The 17262-nt window shown below is 45.7% G+C and overlaps 1 protein-coding gene across 2 annotated transcripts in view; it reads right to left on the bottom strand.

The window, feature by feature from the left end:
* The window catches only part of LOC104020320 (deubiquitinase DESI2), a 72303-nt gene extending 55872 nt beyond the window's left edge, over window positions 1-16431 (bottom strand). The window contains exons 1-2 of one of the 2 annotated variants that reach the window (XM_087746450.1): window positions 16352-16431; window positions 16048-16140 (exon numbers count right to left, since the gene is read on the bottom strand). In XM_087746450.1, the coding sequence (XP_087602576.1) occupies window positions 16048-16140; window positions 16352-16384 (126 nt within the window). In that variant the 5' untranslated portion in view covers window positions 16385-16431. Of the gene's footprint in view, window positions 1-2880; window positions 3110-16047; window positions 16141-16351 lie in introns of those variants that run through there. The other variant, XM_009473725.2, reaches the window with a different exon arrangement.
* Between the last annotated feature and the right edge of the window lie 831 nt (window positions 16432-17262).

Raw genomic sequence — 17262 nt, 5'->3', positions numbered from 1 at the left:
ACCCAGTTATTTCATGCAGGTCTCCGAACAGCTGTGGGCTTAGAGTAAATCCATGCGAGAGCTGGATTCAGATAGGGAAAGAGATTCATCCATGATCAAACCTGTGATTCATGTTGTTATTCTGTGTTCACACTTACACCTTAAATCAGAGTTCAATACCCTGCATATTCACTCTTTAAAACGCCCTGGTTGAGCAGCAAAGTTCTCCTGCCCTGTCTGTTTTGCAAGTGTACAGGTGTGTACAAGCTCTTTAGCAACAGATAAAACAGGATATAATTGCCCTGCGTGCTGGGCATGAGGGGAGTTGCTTTTGATGACGATATTCTGAACACTTGGAATACTCAGTGATTTTTGCTCAATTCTTTTTACGCTGAAGAAAACAAGTCTACAAATTGATTTACCTGCTTCAGCTATTCATGCAAAAGACCTCATTAAATAGAAGCACCTTTTTTTCCTAAAGAAGCCTGGTACCTATCCAATGGGTAAAAGGATGAATGGCTATAATCTTTGAATACACAAGATACACAAAGCGAGTATTTCATAGCTGCACAAAGCCCATAATTGAACTTCTGCCCTAGGGGTAAGTTTTCCTGCAGTGTAAGTGCTTCCAGATGCCACACAGGGGTCATGTTCCTTGTCAGGAAAGCAGAGCTTTACATCCAGTTAATTGTTATCCCCAGCTGTCTTTTTTTTTTTTTCTTCATTGAGACTAGTTTTCCAACAGTCATTCAAGCAAATGTGCTCATTTCCCAGTTCCCCCGCAATTCCCCACCACAATGTAACAAAGTGCAGATTTTGCATGGCTACATTCCAAACTCCGTGGTGTTAAAATCATAGCAGCAATGGAAAAGCATGTAGCCTCAATAATCATAATGTAGGACTTGAACTAGAGGTGACTCAGTGGTAGTCAAACAGATGCTATATGAAAATAGAACGGTTTCTATGTACAGAGCATTAACTTGCGGTTAACCCATGGAGTTAGTACTCACACATGAAGGTTTTCATGGCTTGCTAAGCACCAAAAATTACTCAGTCTGAATTAAACTGATGACCTCAATTCAGTTTACTGTGTCTGGGTATCCATCTCAGAACATAGTGACCATGAACAGCAAGTCCCTTCTCCCATAATTCCTTTGGGCTTCATCTTTGGTGTCAATCACATGAAAAAAGGCAAAGACCATGTCCATCCAGTATTCGGAGCCCTTCAGCTCAGTAGCAAAATATTCACTGATTTGAGACAGCTCAACAGTGGCTAAGAGAGGAAAGTTCAGACCACAGCCTGCTGCAGAACAAACTAAAAAAATTGCAAGGAAGACAGTGAATATAATAAAAGGGCAGCACAACCCCTTTATCTTCCTCAAAGTATTAATGGGAAACTCGTGTGTGCATTTGCAATGCCAGTCCCTCATTACCAAGCACTAGCTACCACCTGCTTGGGTTACCAGACCTGTTGAAGACTTGTTGTTGGTTGAAGAAGAGCTTGGGAGAGTTCACAGTTCAGGCTGCCAAGCAACTGACCATTAAACACTCAAGACCAAAGGCTAGGGAAGGCTTTTACACCAACTTGCTCAATTTTATCAATAATAGCTCTGGAAGAGGCAGCTTCAAGCCATTGTAGTTGTGCTTTTCAGACCATCCTTCAATACAGTTACAGTCCTACCTAAATAGCCCTTACCATTCCCACTTCCCTCACAAAACAACCCAGCTTTTTTAGTCAACAAAAGATCACTTAATCTTTATAATAAGAAGAGGTTTGACATTTACAGCAACCCACTCCTAATCTTTTTGGTGTCTATTCTCTGGATTCCCTCAACAGGGAAACCCACACTATTCTGTGGGCTTTCTGTTGAAAGTTGTCACTGCCTGATGACAAAAAGCAAATATATACCATAATCTTCAAGCTCTGGAGTGAGGCATTTAGAGCTCAGTCAGCACCTGGGCCTCATAAATTTATAATTTCCTCAGAAAAGTTCTCTACATCTTTGGAAGATCTGAAAACTACTTTTTTTTTTTAATCATTAGTCCATAAACAAAAAATGGAGGGGAAATACATCATTATCAAAATGTTTCTTATCTGAACACGCCTCTCCTAAGCTTCTGTCGGACCAGAAAGCAAACAGGTTGTGCCAAGCCTTCTTCTCTTTGGGCGCTTGTGCCAAGGCTAGGATTTGGATCTTCTGATTTGTTAGCACAGATAATTCCCACTCACATTTCCCCTTGGGAGAAGAGGGCAAGGAAAGCCACTTGCTACACTGTGAACTTTCAGGAAACATTCCCAAGCAGCATGTCCCTGTGCTCCTCCCTGTACTGAAACTTCACCAGTTCAGACAATTTCTTACTCCTGTTGTTGCAATTAACCTTCAGAGAAAATGATTAACTACAATCTTATGCATATGAGGGACTGATCCAGATTATTAGCCTAGAAACTATGTCCTCACTGCAATTCTACGTTTTTTCCTCCTCCCTGGATGAAATCCTGACCCCTTCTCCACAGCCTGGCAGTGCTTGCTCACCAAAATTAAAGGACAATTAGCTCCAACAAAGGGAGAGGCGATCACACCTCCTTCCTTAACTGGGACACTGGAAATTAAAAAGTCCTCCCCTCACCCAGTACTGCTCCTGAAAGACCTTGCAGAAAATCAGGCACAGCTTTACCTGTAATCTGGCCCAATAAGCTAAACATTTCAAAGAAAAGAGCCGGGGTCAGCATCATCTCTGACAGCCAGAACATGACATGCTTGGATGAGGAGTTTGGGGGGGTGGAGATCAGCCTCTCTGGGGGATCTGTACTTGGCTCCTCTTCATACAATGCCTGCCTCCAAGCACAAACTTCCACCCGGCCCCACCGCCTCCCCCCAGTCAGTACTGTTTCATACTCACCATGTCATAAACATTCAGAATCACCGGTTCATTTGCCATTGTTGATTGCAGTAGAGGCTGGATTAAAACCTTTCAGTCCCTGCCAGATGTGTGTTGCTGCCCCCAGGGTATGCCTTTACCCTGAGCCAGATAGAAGGAAATGCCTCATCCTACAGTCTCCAAAGGAAGGAGTGTGGAGGGAGGAGGAAAGGAGGGAATTCCTGCAATTGGGAGGGGGGTAAAGTTGGTTACCGGGAGGCAGGAAGGCTTGGGCTGGGTTTGCTGATTGTATAGGGTTTATTTTACCCCTCCACAGCGTGACAGATCTGAGGTTTCTTTCTAACTCTGTACCACACCTCGGGGTCTGTAGACTCATACACCACTGTAACCAGGCACGGTCCAAGCTTGTGAATCCCGATCCACAGAAGACAAACAGACTCCGAGCCCTCTTCTGGCTCCGTGAGAGAGGCGGGTGGTACTCTGTGTGTGTGTGGATCTCTCGGCGTCCTTCTCGGCAGAGCGGCGTGCTGCTACAGCAGAGGGCTGCCAGCAATACGCAATCAACCGTGGCACAGAGGCACGGAGCAGGGTCCGGAGCCGGGCACCGTTGTCCCTTCCGCGGGCGGAGCTCGGCGGCACCCGCGCCCGGGCCCGCCCGGAGCCGGGAGCTGTCCGCGGTGCTGGGGCTCGGCCCGCCGGGAGCCGGGAGCTGTCCGCGGTGCTGGGGCTCGGCCCGCCGGGAGCCGGGAGCCGTCCGCGGTGCTGGGGCTCGGCCCGCCGGGAGCTGTCCGCGGTGCTGGGGCTCGGCCCGCCGGGAGCTGTCCGCGGTGCTGGGCTCGGCCGGCGCTCAGGCGCTCCGGGGGGGGCTCTCCGCCCCTGGCAGGACACGGCGAAGAGGCTGTGCCAGAGGGGCTCCGGCGCGGGGCTCGGCGGTGGGAGGAGGAAGAGGAAGGGGCTTGCTGCCCCCGGGGCAGAGGGGGGATGCGGCAACCCCCATCCTGCCCGCAGCCGCGCAGGCAGACCTGGCGTCGGCGCCGAAGTTAGCGGGCAGTTCTCCGCGGGAGATAGCGCGGGATTTCCCGGCGCCGAGGCTGGAGGGAGGAAGATGCCGAGCAAGCGATGCTTCCAGGCACGGTGCGGGGCCGGGCACCCCCAGCTCTGCGTGCTCTGCTCTCCGCCAGGGTCAGTCCTTATTTCGGGATCTGCTCGTCCCGAGCCGGGCAGCCCCTACTGACTGACAGCCGGGGGGACCTACCCCGTCCTCTACTGGCTGGATGCATCTCTGCATGGCACACGGTGGGAGGGCGGGGAAGGGACGAAGCGACTGGGCAGGGCGAGTAGTTTCACTTCTGGCAGCGGCAGGGTCTGGAGTTTCTTCCGTCCTGGAGCTACTTTACACTCGTGGTAGACTCGAGCAGCTCTGCAAGGTCTTGCCAGCAAACACTCCCCTCTGACCTGGATGCGAGAGTCAATTATAAAATCCACTGCGGTAAACTCATCTTCCTTTTGCTCCTCCTCTCTCTTTAAAGGGAGAGCAGGGTCTGTGATGGTGCTGGGAAAGGGTGCAGCCGGGGGGGGGGGGGGGGGGGGTCCTGCACCCAGAGATTTGGTGTGGTGTGGGAATTAGCACGCTGACCTTAAACGTTCAGACACCACAGACTCTTTCTGAAACAGCCCAAAAGGGAAAAAAAGAAAAAAAAAAAAAAAAAAAAAGCAGGGATGACCTCATCTGAGTTGGAGGCGTATCTGAGGCGCTCTGCCAGCTCACAGCCAACCAGATCTGAATGAAAATTGCAGGGAGCCCGTTACATCAGCAAAGCCCAGCATGCCCCAGCACTTCCCGATACTGTTTTCAGCCGCATGGGAACCATCCCGTCCGAGAGAAGGGCTCACCTCCCTTTGTCAGGAGTGGAAGGACAAGACCATAGTGCTGCAGCCTTGTGAATGACTTGTTACACAGTGTGCAGGAAGATTTGTGGTGGAGGCAGGCAGCCCAAAAAGAAAGTGAGTCCACGTCCTGCATAGCTAAGTGCCAGCCTGACAGTGTCAGACGTAAAACTTTTCCCCCAGCCAGTGCCAAAGGAGACCCAGAACTGCTTTGCCCTAACGGTATGCACTTTCATTTTGAAAGGGCAAAGCCACAGCTTAAGCCTGGGCATGCAGCATGGCAGGGACTCCAGCACAGTAATTTCATCTGGGCGAGTCATTCCATGGGTGGGCTAGGCAATTCCACGCACATGGCACAGAGGTGAGGCCAGCATCCCAACCACCCACCCCCAGGCCCTCCAACCCACCAACTCCAACTTCCCTGTTAGGTGCATTTAACTATCTGACTCAGCAGGAGCAGTTTGTTCAGGTGGGCAAAGATGCCTCCTCCTCCACCCTACCATCTCAGGGTCCAGATACTGCTCAGAGGACAGATTGAGCCCACATCATCATCTTAGAGACTGTGATGCAATGAAAAGCTCCCTCTGTAAGGGGCTAAGCACCATCATTCAGGCTCTAACTTGTAAACCAAACCTCCTACTGAATCCCCCAGGGCTCCTGCTAAACTGTCAGAAATACCCTGAGATTGTCACTTTTGGGTATGTGTCCTCCTCTGGTGATGGTGACTTTAAGGACACTTGAAAGAAGAGGGAATAGCTGATATTAGAGCGACTGATGTAATTGGGAAAGAAAAGCAGCACACAAGCTCTTCCCACACTTGTACACATGCTTACTTGCTAAATTAACTCCAATGTCTGCTGTGCCCAGAGTTCACTAAAATAAATTAAGAGACTTAAACCAGATCCACATTCCAGGGACAGACATCTATAAATACGTAGGATTTGGGAAAGGTGACAGGCAGCCACAAGCTTAGATGTTTTGTCCTGTAAACGTTTCTAAAATAATCAGCCGGGGCGGGGTCGGGGGTGGAGAAGCTATAAATTAAGACCAGGATTCTACTTCTAAATTTTAGAGATAGAAGAGGAAAAAAATTTAAAGCTAAAAGCTTCTCTTTAAACTCATCTTCTTGCTTTAAGAGATCAAAGCCAGTCCAAATGTGCATTTGTTATTTAAAGGAGTTTTGCTGTAGGAGAGACGGTAAATGTCACTTGCACATTAAGACCTGGATTCACTCTGCCTAACTTGAAACGTAACTGCGAGAGCTACATTACGAATGTCGTTGCTCTGTTCTCCCCTTTCTTCCCCTTCAGGGAAAGAAGTCGTTCCACATGGTGACTCCACCTCATCAGTATTTCAGTGATGCTTTGAAAGTTCCTTTTTCTACCCCATTCTATTCTAGGTGACTTATTGTAACTCCAAATAGAAGGGATCAGTCTGCATACAAATGTCCTAACATTAATATAAGCTGTTAAACAGTCACATAAAGTCTTTACAAGGCTTGGTTTGCTTTGGCCTGTGTTAAGGTGTTTCATCAACAGCTCAGGCAGATACCAGTCAAGAAACTGAACTGTTCTGTTTCAGGTGCTTAAGTACAACCCTGCAGATAGCCCTGCTGCCAACAGGCACCATAGTCTGAGTCTTACCCTGTAAAAGCCTTAAAATTTAAATGACTTGCAAATACAGAGGAGAAGGGAGATTCTTACTACTGATTAGAGCAGCTGGAACTAGAGCTTTAGGACCTGTTTTGAATTCTTCTTTTAACCACTTATGCTACTTTTAGGACATAGCAGAAACACACATTTTTCCCATACGTATGCCTAAAGCTAGACAACACCTTCAGTCACATTTAAACAGCACGTTGCAAGGCCTGATTTCCTGAGATTCTTCACATCCCTAGCACTCCCTTCAAAGGGATTCATGTATTTGTGTTTAATTGTAGTCATCCACGCTTACTATTCATGACAGAAATAAGTGTGCACCTTCAAGGATCACTGTCTAAAGCTGACGAAGTGGTCTTACATGTGTTCTTAGATTAAGAAAGAGGTGAAGTGAAAAGGGTTAAAAGGAAAATAATGCCACCATCCAACATAGATTAGAAAACCAAGAATCAGGTACAACCTTCAGTAATTACCTGGTACATGAACCACAGCTGGTTAAACCTGGCAGAGAGCTTCAGCCAGCTCCTCCAGGTCCCAGTCACAAAAATGGCAGCACTGGGCACTGTAAACAGTGCTGTGACATCCCATGGGGACAAGAACAAAAGAACAGCAGTGCAAGAGAGAACTAATGGATGTATTAGAGATGATGGTCATATCTGAGGGTCTGCCTACTTGTGTTGCTATTCAGGAATTCTAGTTTAAATTAACACCTTTCCTTAATTTACCCTCATGCACTTTCAAAGGCTCCTTAGCAACCCAGTAGACAATGGGGCTTTCAAGCATGTTTCACAGCAGGGCTGCCCAGTTTAAACTTCAAGACACGTAATGGTCTTGTCTCCACATCAGGTACACCTCCCCTGGCTGTCCATTATACTTTTCGACAACTTGTCATTTTGGATTGCATATAGTGCTTTTGCCCACGTCAAGTTGTCATTATTATCCCATTCTGAGTACATTAGCCAAGACTATCCTTTTTAAAGGAAGTATAAAATGGCCTTTTAAAAACTAGAGACAGTATTTTTTCAGGTCCTTGAGAAAGGTGGAGGGTATTTGAGAATGTAAAGAGATTTGCATTGTCCTTCCTCCATCTACAACAATAAATCGTCTCCTGGATAGGTGCTGGAGCTTTGTAGCCTTATTCCAGGAGGCATTTTGATTGAAAGAGTTTTATCTCACTTCTGCCTGAGACACTTGCATATACCAAGGAGCTGACTGATTCTGGTCTGACTTCAGTGTGGGGTACAAGAAAAAACGGGGAGAGAAAATGAGCACAGGATGCCAGCGATGGCAGAGGGCTTGTGCTTTGCTCTATGTAAGGCAATATGTGAAATACTTCAGATTGCACCACAAAGGAAAGAACAAAAGTCAAACTGGATGATTTCAACCATTTAAAAGATTTTATCCAAGACTGTGGGGACCTGTAGTTGAAACCTAGGTGCATGTTAGTAGCTGGGGGAAACAAAGTTAATATTTGCATTGAATTCCTCATTGAGTCACTCTTGATTTTGCATTTTTGTCTCCCTTCTCATTGCAGCTACAGTTCCCAACTTCTGAATATTAGGTTGTTTGTCAGGGAGCAACGAAGGCTGGCAGCTCCTGAAGGGGTGGGGACCTGAGTGCAATAACATGGCTGGCAGAGCAGGGACTTCACTATCCAGGGCCCTGTCCCACAGCCCATGAGCGAGGTGCGCAGGGCAGGCCTGGAGGAGGCTACCACATTCAGCCAAGAGTCCAGATCATCAGGCAAGTTCATAAGGATAAGGCAGGTCCAAAGCCAAGCCGGAACGTCAGCCCATGGGTCAGGCCCAGCAGGGCAGGGCTGGAGACCAGCATCTTACCACGTCACTGGGGCAGGGACTTATGGCCCTGGGCCGGGCTGAAGTGGTGCTCCTGGGCCATGGGCAGACCCCAGAGGAGTACAGGGCTCTATCGCCTCTGGTTATATAAAGCAACACTGTCAACTGATAGCCAAGCAATGTACACGGAGACTTTCAGCCTGGAAACTGGAATGAAAATGCTGAGCATTCACGTTCGTTCTGATGCTAAGGATTAGGCAAGTAGTAGTAGTTGTTGTTGTTATTATTACAAATTCACAGCACAAACAATAATTGTTCAAGAGCAGCCGATGCATGCAGTTAAACGGGATAGTACACAGTAACAGTAATTTGTGTTGTACGTCTGAGGAGCTAAGCAGGTTTAGTTTCAGAGGGTTTTTCCATCAGCAACATCTTCAGATTATTTATTTGCATTATGTTATAATAATGTTTAGAAGCTGCAGGGGGGAGCAGGGACCTGTGTTACTGGACACTATATGAACACACAGGAGGTGACTGCACCTACTCAATGAAAGGTGGTGATTTAAAGAGACGGTACAGGTGAATGGCAAGAGAAAAGAAAAATCATCAACCCTGTGTCATAGAGGTATGGGGAAGCAAAGTGACCAGCCTTCAGCCAAACAGCAAATCTGCTGTACAGTCAGGACCAAAGAGAACTGAAGCGAGGTGCAATGCCACACTTCTACACCGAGATAGCAACTGACATCATAAGCTGTGATCCAAAAAGCCAGACGCTGCTGAACCATGAATGTGTCTAAGCCGCCTCCCTCTCGGCCCAGGACAATCTTTGCCCCCCTGCTCAGCATGCCCAAAACTACCCCAGCCCAGGCACTGTGGTTCTTCACTCCTGTTGCAGTCTGACAGACACTCAGAAAATCAGAATGCTGGCACATAATACCCCCAGATAACTTGGTCTGCCTGAAACACTCTGATCCCTCCTACCACATGTTGGCAGCTGAACACAGAATCCAGAAGAAAATGCCAAGCTCCTTCAAAAACACACTGCTGGGGCCACTGACTGCTTTTTGTATAATCACCTGTTAGATTACAGGGAACTGGAAACCTGGGCTCTCTTAGTCCTGCAGATTTAAAGCTCATCCCATCAAGGAGAGCACCCAAACCTTCATATTACAGAGCTGGTGTACGCACCTTACATCCTTCTTGCTCACCACACAGCAAAGGATGCAAGACCCCTGGGCTCCATTCCCAAATGCATTTAACATTGGGTGAAGACAGTCCACAGAATAGCAGATGGGAGCTCCGGCACTTGCTCCTAGACACGTTCCCTAGCTACTAAGTTACACTGTTCCAGCACCCTCAAGCTGCCTATTGATTAGTGTCCAGGCATTAGATGCCCAGGTATTATGTCTTTTTTTCAGTCAGGCTGAGTATCATATTCTGCAGCTGTATCACAGCTGCAGTCCAGTCATTCTAGAAAAGTTATCAAAGCTAGTGGTACAGGGGATTCATTAAAGAGATGCATATAAGCATCATAAGCTATTCACAGAATTTAAGTATTCCTTATTCTATATGTAAGCCTCTCTGTACAGTCCTTTCATAGAACCTGAACATAAAGGAAATGAAGAAATCACAAAAATATAAAAAGGTCTCTCAAAACTAGTCCTAATTTTTAACTTTTCCATCGAGTTTCTTTTATTGTATGTGCAAAGTATGGTAAAATACAACTTGCAAGGCAGTCTTACAGCTTGGTAACAGTGGTTAGTAACTACAAGTGCTCCACTGTCTTTACCATGATTGTATTAATTTTTTTACAAATCACTGTGGTTGCTTGTTTGGGTCCCGCCCCCCCCCCCCCCCCCCCCCCGCCCTGAATACAAAAACTTAATTTCCTTTTCTTATTTTACTTGCCATAGCCTCATGTTGGATGGTATGCTGTGATTCTTGGGAGCTATTATAGCATCCAGACAACACAAGCAACCTTTTAGCTTCTAGAATAACACAGCAAAACCCATATCTGATGGCAGGTGCATCCACAAGTGCCTTCTGGTAGGTTCAAGACTACTATGCTCTACTGACCAGCACCACCCATAGGTACCTCTATACCAGCTTTAGTTGGTTAATTTTTTGACTAGTTTTAACCCCTGCCACTCAAAAACCTCTGCTAATTTTAAAGAGTGAGATATCAATCTGTGCCTAAGCAAAGCTGGTAGCTCTCTAATCCCCCTGGAGTACCTCATCCCTTGTTTGGTTGGATACAGAGAGTGGGCAACTCATTCCCTCAAAACAACAGGCGGGTATGGCTTCAGCGTTAGACCCTTATGTCATTTCATTGGATCTCTGAATGTGGATAGCATTTTACAGCTTTACAAGGCTTAGTGATGGGTTTTGTTTAACCTCATATACTCTGTAAGGCATACCCGGGGGGCTCAAACAGGCCCTTGCACGTAATCCGTATGAGCAAACAGGCTGTGGCTAACCATTAGGCATGCGTACGCTACGCAGCCAATTCTTTATTTAGTCACGTCAAAACCCACTGCAGTACCTTCTCAAACAAAATTGTTCATATATAAAAAGATCATCAAACAACAAAGGAATGTCTGTTGATAAAGAGGAAAATCTAGCAGGATTTGAAGATGAAACTCAATAGATTTTTTTTTCCCCCCCTCATTCCTACCACCCCTGAATTTGCATAAGCCTGCTGTGGCACACATAACGATCTGGCTACCAATGCTTTCGAATGCTGCTATAATGTAAGCTGTAATCCATATCAAACAACACCAGTAATGGTGTCCCGTCCCACCCACATTCATTGAGCTTAGTTTGAGGTCTCGCTTGGCAATGACAAACTAATTGAAAGAGCCCACTGCACAAAGGCAGCCTGTGGCAGCGCACTTTTTCCATTTTCTGCCTATTTTTGTTCACACCATGAAAGCGGCCCCAGGTTTAGTCACCATTTGCAGTCTTTCACAAAGGACCTATATGCTAAACTCTAAATGCAGGGAGATTCTGGTTAATGGTGCCAAAACAAAAAGCTGTGTGTTTGTTTCTACAGAGCTACAGAAAACCAAAGCTTCAGATTAAATACATTTGTTATTTAGGAAGGCAGAAGCTATCACAGATGTCTTGGAAGTGTATTGGTCAGAAATGGATTATTTGAATTTATTTTCTCCATCACTTATTAACAATCCTGTAACACAGAAGTCAGATCAACATCTGAGCAGCAGGCAAAAAATGTGAACCTAGCCAGCCAAAGGGTGAGGAAAAAACAATTCTGTCTTGCATCAGTGACGGAGAAGGTTCAACTGACAGGTAGGGCACAGAGGCCTCTTATGAAGTTGGTGGAGTTCATGGATGTAAGGACATGTTTCTTACCCTTCACTAACCTCCTGCATCCAACCTGATTTTGGGATGCTGTTCCCACCCTGCATCCTTGCTAATGTCTCAATCTCTTCCTCCAATTCCAGGAGCATGGCTCCCCATGAAACACAGCCAAACGGCTATCCTGCAGTAGTCAGTCTCCAAACCCAGATACAATGACTTCCTCTCACCCAATGAAGAATCAGGGAAGAAGAAGGAATGGGACAGCAGCAGCCCTGGCTCCCCAAGGCATGCGTTGGCAGGGCAGGCAGCAGAGCCTCGGTTCCCCTTTCCCAGGGCCGTTTTTCCCCTCAGCAGTCTGCCCTGGGACCTGCCCACGGATGGAAGCCAATTCTACGTGACTTCTTCAGGTAGCAGAGGTGCTAATATCAGCGTCCCAGCAGAACTCCATTTGCTGCCTTAATTTCCCCGCATACTTTTAACTCGTGAATACGATGAAATGCCACAAAGTGCTCCTGGTATGTCACTTACCACTCCAACTTCACCACAGAGATGGCAACTCCTGACAGGACTACTATCAATAGTCTCTGAATCACTTTGAGATGAATCAGACTGTTAAAATATTTAATAGTCATGCACCAGCTTGGCTGCCTCCTTACCAAGCTCAGACCTTACAAATTATGAGTAATGCTTGCATTGAACAAGGAACTAACATTTTAAAGAAAAATAATCTCTATTTCTCCTGTTTATCCCCCACAGGCTAATACCAGAGCAACTATTTTCAGATTGCTGATGAAAATCTTCTGATGAGATTGAATGATTGTATCTTTAAACAAAGGTGGAAAACAGATCGTTACATGAATGCTTTCCAAGTTGTTTTTATCTTCCTAAATATTCACGCCATACTTCCTGCTCTCCAAAGGATGAAGAGGCTAGGTGGCACTGCAGGCTAATGGACTAGCTTATTATTATAGGAATTAATTAAGTGAATTTGGTGATCTAATCAACAAGCTCCATGGCTAATATAGATTTCTTCAACCCTCAATCACTGAAAAATTGAAGGCAACAGACCTAAGTATATAATTTTGCAAGGTCAGTCCTGGAATGAATAGAAGCAATAGGAGCCCACTTTTCTGAAGCACTGCTCATCCTTATAACCTTGCTTGAAGGAATGGAGTAAGTATATAAAAATGTCAATATTGCTTCAGCCATATATCAGAGTTTGCCTGTTCTGCCAGTTCCTCACTGTAGGTGTCATGAACTCTAAAGCACGCACATTCCCACCTACTACCACAACCTAGCCTAACAGAGACAGTGATATCTGCTTTTTTCTGGTTAAAGCCCTGAAATAAAATTAAAAATAAAATAATAAAATAAAGTAGCATCATTCTTCCTGTGTTGTCTACTCTGCCTAAGAAGTATGCCAGTATTGGAGGCCTATCTATGTTCCTATTGGGAAAAAATAATACCAGTAAAGGTGTTATGCAGGTACAGTCCTGCTGGCTCACAAAAATATACACAAAGTCCTATTTCCGCCAACAAACCAAAAACCCATAGCAGGCTTGCTCCTCCCAGTGAACTCTGTGCCTTGCTCCATCAGCATCATTCCTGACACCTTCTTTCTCAGTCTCACCCCCCCACACACACACACATACATGTGCCTCTTTGATTCTCTGCATTTTAAAACATGCCTTGACCATATGCTTTAGCCTTGCTCAGGCCCCATCTTAGAGCGTGCTCCCTGTTGGTCATTCCCACTGTCTCCAGTTATTTCATTCCACAAAGAGATTTCATTTCTCTTTCTGCGTGTCTTGAAAAAATACGTAGTGCCTGCCTTGCCTTTACTTGCATCTCTGCACAGCAGTAATCACAGTCACCTTCTATAACAATAATTCTCATGTATAAAGTAACTGCAAGGAAGGATCTCCAGCTCTGAATTAGGGTGAAGATGTTTTAGTTTGAAGGACAGGTGTTTCTAGAATAAAAGCTCCTGCATCATTATTACTTAGCAAATGACTCCTTATTGAAAAGCAAAATACATCCTTAGCAGTATTCTAACAGAGGCAGGGTAAGTACAAGACACAGCACTTGGGAGAACAACAATAGATTGAGACAGCAAAATCTTCCAGCTTCTCAAATTTGACACTTCTACTTGCATAGTGTAATTTTTTTCCATGCTTTATGACTTACATTTTGATTGTCATGTGTGAAATCTAAGATTATGACATGCCTTACAACAATATGAGGATTGTACCTTTCAGTCTCCAATAGATCTTGTCTAAAGAACCTGGGGACTTAAATTATGCCATCTGCTCTTTCACCTGCTCCAATAGGATAACCCTGTGATCCTTAAAGCACATCGCACCCACTACCTTGATTTCACATGCACTTTTGTTGCAGCGACACCAGCACTACAGAATATATAGCAAAACCTCAGCATCATTCACTTAACTCAAGAGACAAAATGGTTGTCCTTACGCTAAGGCTCCAAAGATAACCCATTACGCCCAGGCTGCACTCGTGTACTTCATATGGCTGTGAACTTACTGGAGCAGAAGGGTCTTAACCCCCCCTCAGCCATCTCCCTTTCTTCTACCAGGGGGCTGTGAATTCCCAGACCAGCAACTCTCTTCCTTTCTAACTCCTCATCTCAGATGTGGGGAATGACAGAAGAAAGTGACAGTGCTGTGGCAGGAGAAGAGGGTTTTGCTCATCTCCTTTTCTTGGGTGGAATTTGCTGAGTAGGAGATGGGCTGATGTGTCTCCCACAGGGTCTGTAACAGAGTCCTGGGGTAAGAAGTGTGCAGGAAGAAATAGCCTCTGCATATCACCCCTACCCCCCAACCAGCACCACTGTCCTTTCTCACCAACAGGACAAGACAATATCCTTCAGCTCTTCTGTTTTCTAGTCTTAGCCATTTTCCTCCCAGGTTCGTCTTGCCATAGAAGCCATCTTTGAGTCCAAGAGGAAATCCTAGCCAGGGAGCTCACGCTGATATGGGACAGATCTCAACAGCTCCTCTGCTTCTGTAATCCTGGAACAGCCAGGAGAGGGAGATGACTTACAGAGACGCTGATGGGAAACGGGGAAAAGGAGGGGAAAAGGGGGACACAGCAGCTGAAAACTGACCCTTTCTGAACCCATCCTATCAGAGTCTTGGCACATTTGTATCTCAGATTTTTCAGAGGTGAGGCTTAGCTTCTGGTCTGTTCCCAACTTCTCTCTTGATTTACATTAAGAACTCCAGTTAGTTCTTGTTATCTATTATTTGATGAAGGGCAGGGAACTGCTGGAAATCTGGCTGCTGACAGAATTTCTTTTTACTTTTAGATGAAATAAAAAAATGGTGGGAAAATAAATCAAATGGGTTGCAAGTCAATTGAGTTGAATGGTCAGTCCTTGCTGATCCAGAACCCAAAACATTTCAAAGTAGCCGTGGAAATGGCAACTACTTGTGCCTTTCCTCTTCAACAGCTAAAAACCTCAGTTACAGCACTGCAGCAACACCACCTGTATTCTTCGTGACAATAAAGCCTGATGGGATACATAGACCCAAATGGTGTGTCCTATATAATTTCCTGCTCGCCACTAAGCAAGGCAGAGGAAAATGGCTGGCAGGCAGTAATAGACCAGCACAAACCCTTTGTTGGCTAAGATGTGCCAAAGCGACAGATGAGAACTATGCCGCCTTAGCACTACTAGCGGAGAGCCCTGGCTTGCAGAGACACCAGCCTGCTGGTGCCTGGGACACACCTCTAAGTGGGAAACAGTGAAGACTGCAATTAACGTATTTATGCCAAGGGGAAATGTTGCTAGCTGGGTGAGAAAGCAGAGACAGTTCTCCCAGTGCCAAACCAGCTGAGCTCAGCCATGCAAGGCTCTGCTGTAACACAAGGGCATGCTCCTGACATTGAAAGCACTATGGAGTGATTAAGCCAAGGGTACAGCCTAAACAGGCGGGGGGGGGGGGGGGGGGGGGGGAAGGAAAGAAAAATAATTTTAAAAGATACAATGGGAAGATCTGCTGTGTTGAATTGGGTGGATGGAGGGTAATGAAGGAGAAGCAGATGATTTGAATTCATCAAGGCCTCCCCATTCTGCCCCAGAATGACCATCTGTAATGCTCTGGAGGCCCCTCTGCAACTCAGGAGACTGTACCAATTTTAGCACACAAGGACGCAGAGGCTGTAGGCCCAACACATCATCAGAGAATAAGGGAGAGGGGGGCTAGACAATAAACAGGGTTTGATCCAACATAAAGACTGAAGCCAAATGAAGGGTGAAATCACAGGTGCAGATTTTGACCATCCTTAAAGGAACCAGGATTATTAGAACTGAAAAGGAAAGTCTGATGAAACTGAAAATACCAGCATGGACTTTTTTCCTCAAAGGTGTTCAGGGTTTCATTAAATATATATGCATATGGGTGTACATTCATATATACATATAGATTCACATATATATAAAAAAATTCAACTTTTGGCAAGAGTTCAGTGCATTGTTCTTCTAACTGCTAAAATCCCCTTACCTGCTCCCCAGAGTCTCTCCGTGGACAAGGAGAAGAAGGGAATTTGCTTCTTTTGGTAAATCCCACTGAGACTGAGTGGGAAATCAAAGTTGCCTGAAAAAAAAAAAAAAACCAACCCTAGCCTTTTGGATGAAAAAGACAGTTTTTACTAAAAACACATTGCAGCAGAACAACTCCAGTCATTATAAAGAAAGGAACCACTTGCAAAATGGAATCTCAGCAGGCGCTCAACCTTTCTCCTTCCCCAGCTTAAAAGCATCCCAGCCTCATCAAGCATCAAGGCCTTCAACGAATTCATCCTTACAAATTTAAGCAGCAAAACTCCACCTTTAGCCATCAAGTCACATGCATACACATCCTCTCTCTCCTACTCAGAGAGCTGTCATGCTAATGAATGCAAGGGGGTTAGCTGTATTTTGTATTCTGGGCATACTCCAAAGGGGCTCTTGAGATCTCACTATGCTGATGGAATTCAGCTTGGTCTCATTTGCAGCTGTTACTGAGATCCCAAATGGAATCAGATACAGGTCAGGTGTTTTCCATTATATTGAGCTGCATTGCTTTTGAAATCTCTCTGCTAATCACATCTCTCATACATGGTATGAGAAGAGTGATTCAGATGCCAGATTCTGAAAAATGTTGGTTTAAAGGAAATTTCTTAAAATCTGCTTAGCGGCATCCCCTCTCCCTGCCACTCAGTCAAACTCATCCAACCCACAATTGTATCCTGACCCCAGCAGCTGAGGGAGAGTCAACAATATCCTTTGCACCAGTTCAGCTGTGTTTCTGCCAAGATACACCTGTAACAACTCAGAACAATTCAGAACACCTGAATTTTGCATCTATGAAACTCATTGCTAGCAGTAAGGTGACTTTCACATATAAGGTCTTTTTAGATATGCACAGGGTGTGTAACAGCACAGGAATAATCCTACCTTCCATTACCAACAAGGTTTTCATCAGGGCTACATCCCCATCTCCCTTGTATCCGCTCCATTACTCATCACTGGCCAAAGATGAGATTACCTCCCCTGGGACTACAATGAAAGAGTTCCCTATAAACTCCCCTGTGTTGCCTCATCACAGCTGTAGGAATCTGTGAGGGAGGCAGCATCCAGAAAGAAGAAAGTAGGATAGTTCAAAAACACCATCCAGCAGGGTGCCTGAGGTTACAGAGATTGGTTCAGGACCACAACTTCTTTGTGGTACACAGCA

This window comes from Nipponia nippon, unplaced genomic scaffold (assembly GCF_047370975.1).
Source record: "Nipponia nippon isolate SJK-2023a ecotype South Korea unplaced genomic scaffold, ASM4737097v1 scaffold_10, whole genome shotgun sequence".
Classification (NCBI taxonomy): Eukaryota; Metazoa; Chordata; class Aves; order Pelecaniformes; family Threskiornithidae; genus Nipponia; species Nipponia nippon.
This window is presented reverse-complemented; position numbering and strand designations above follow the sequence as displayed.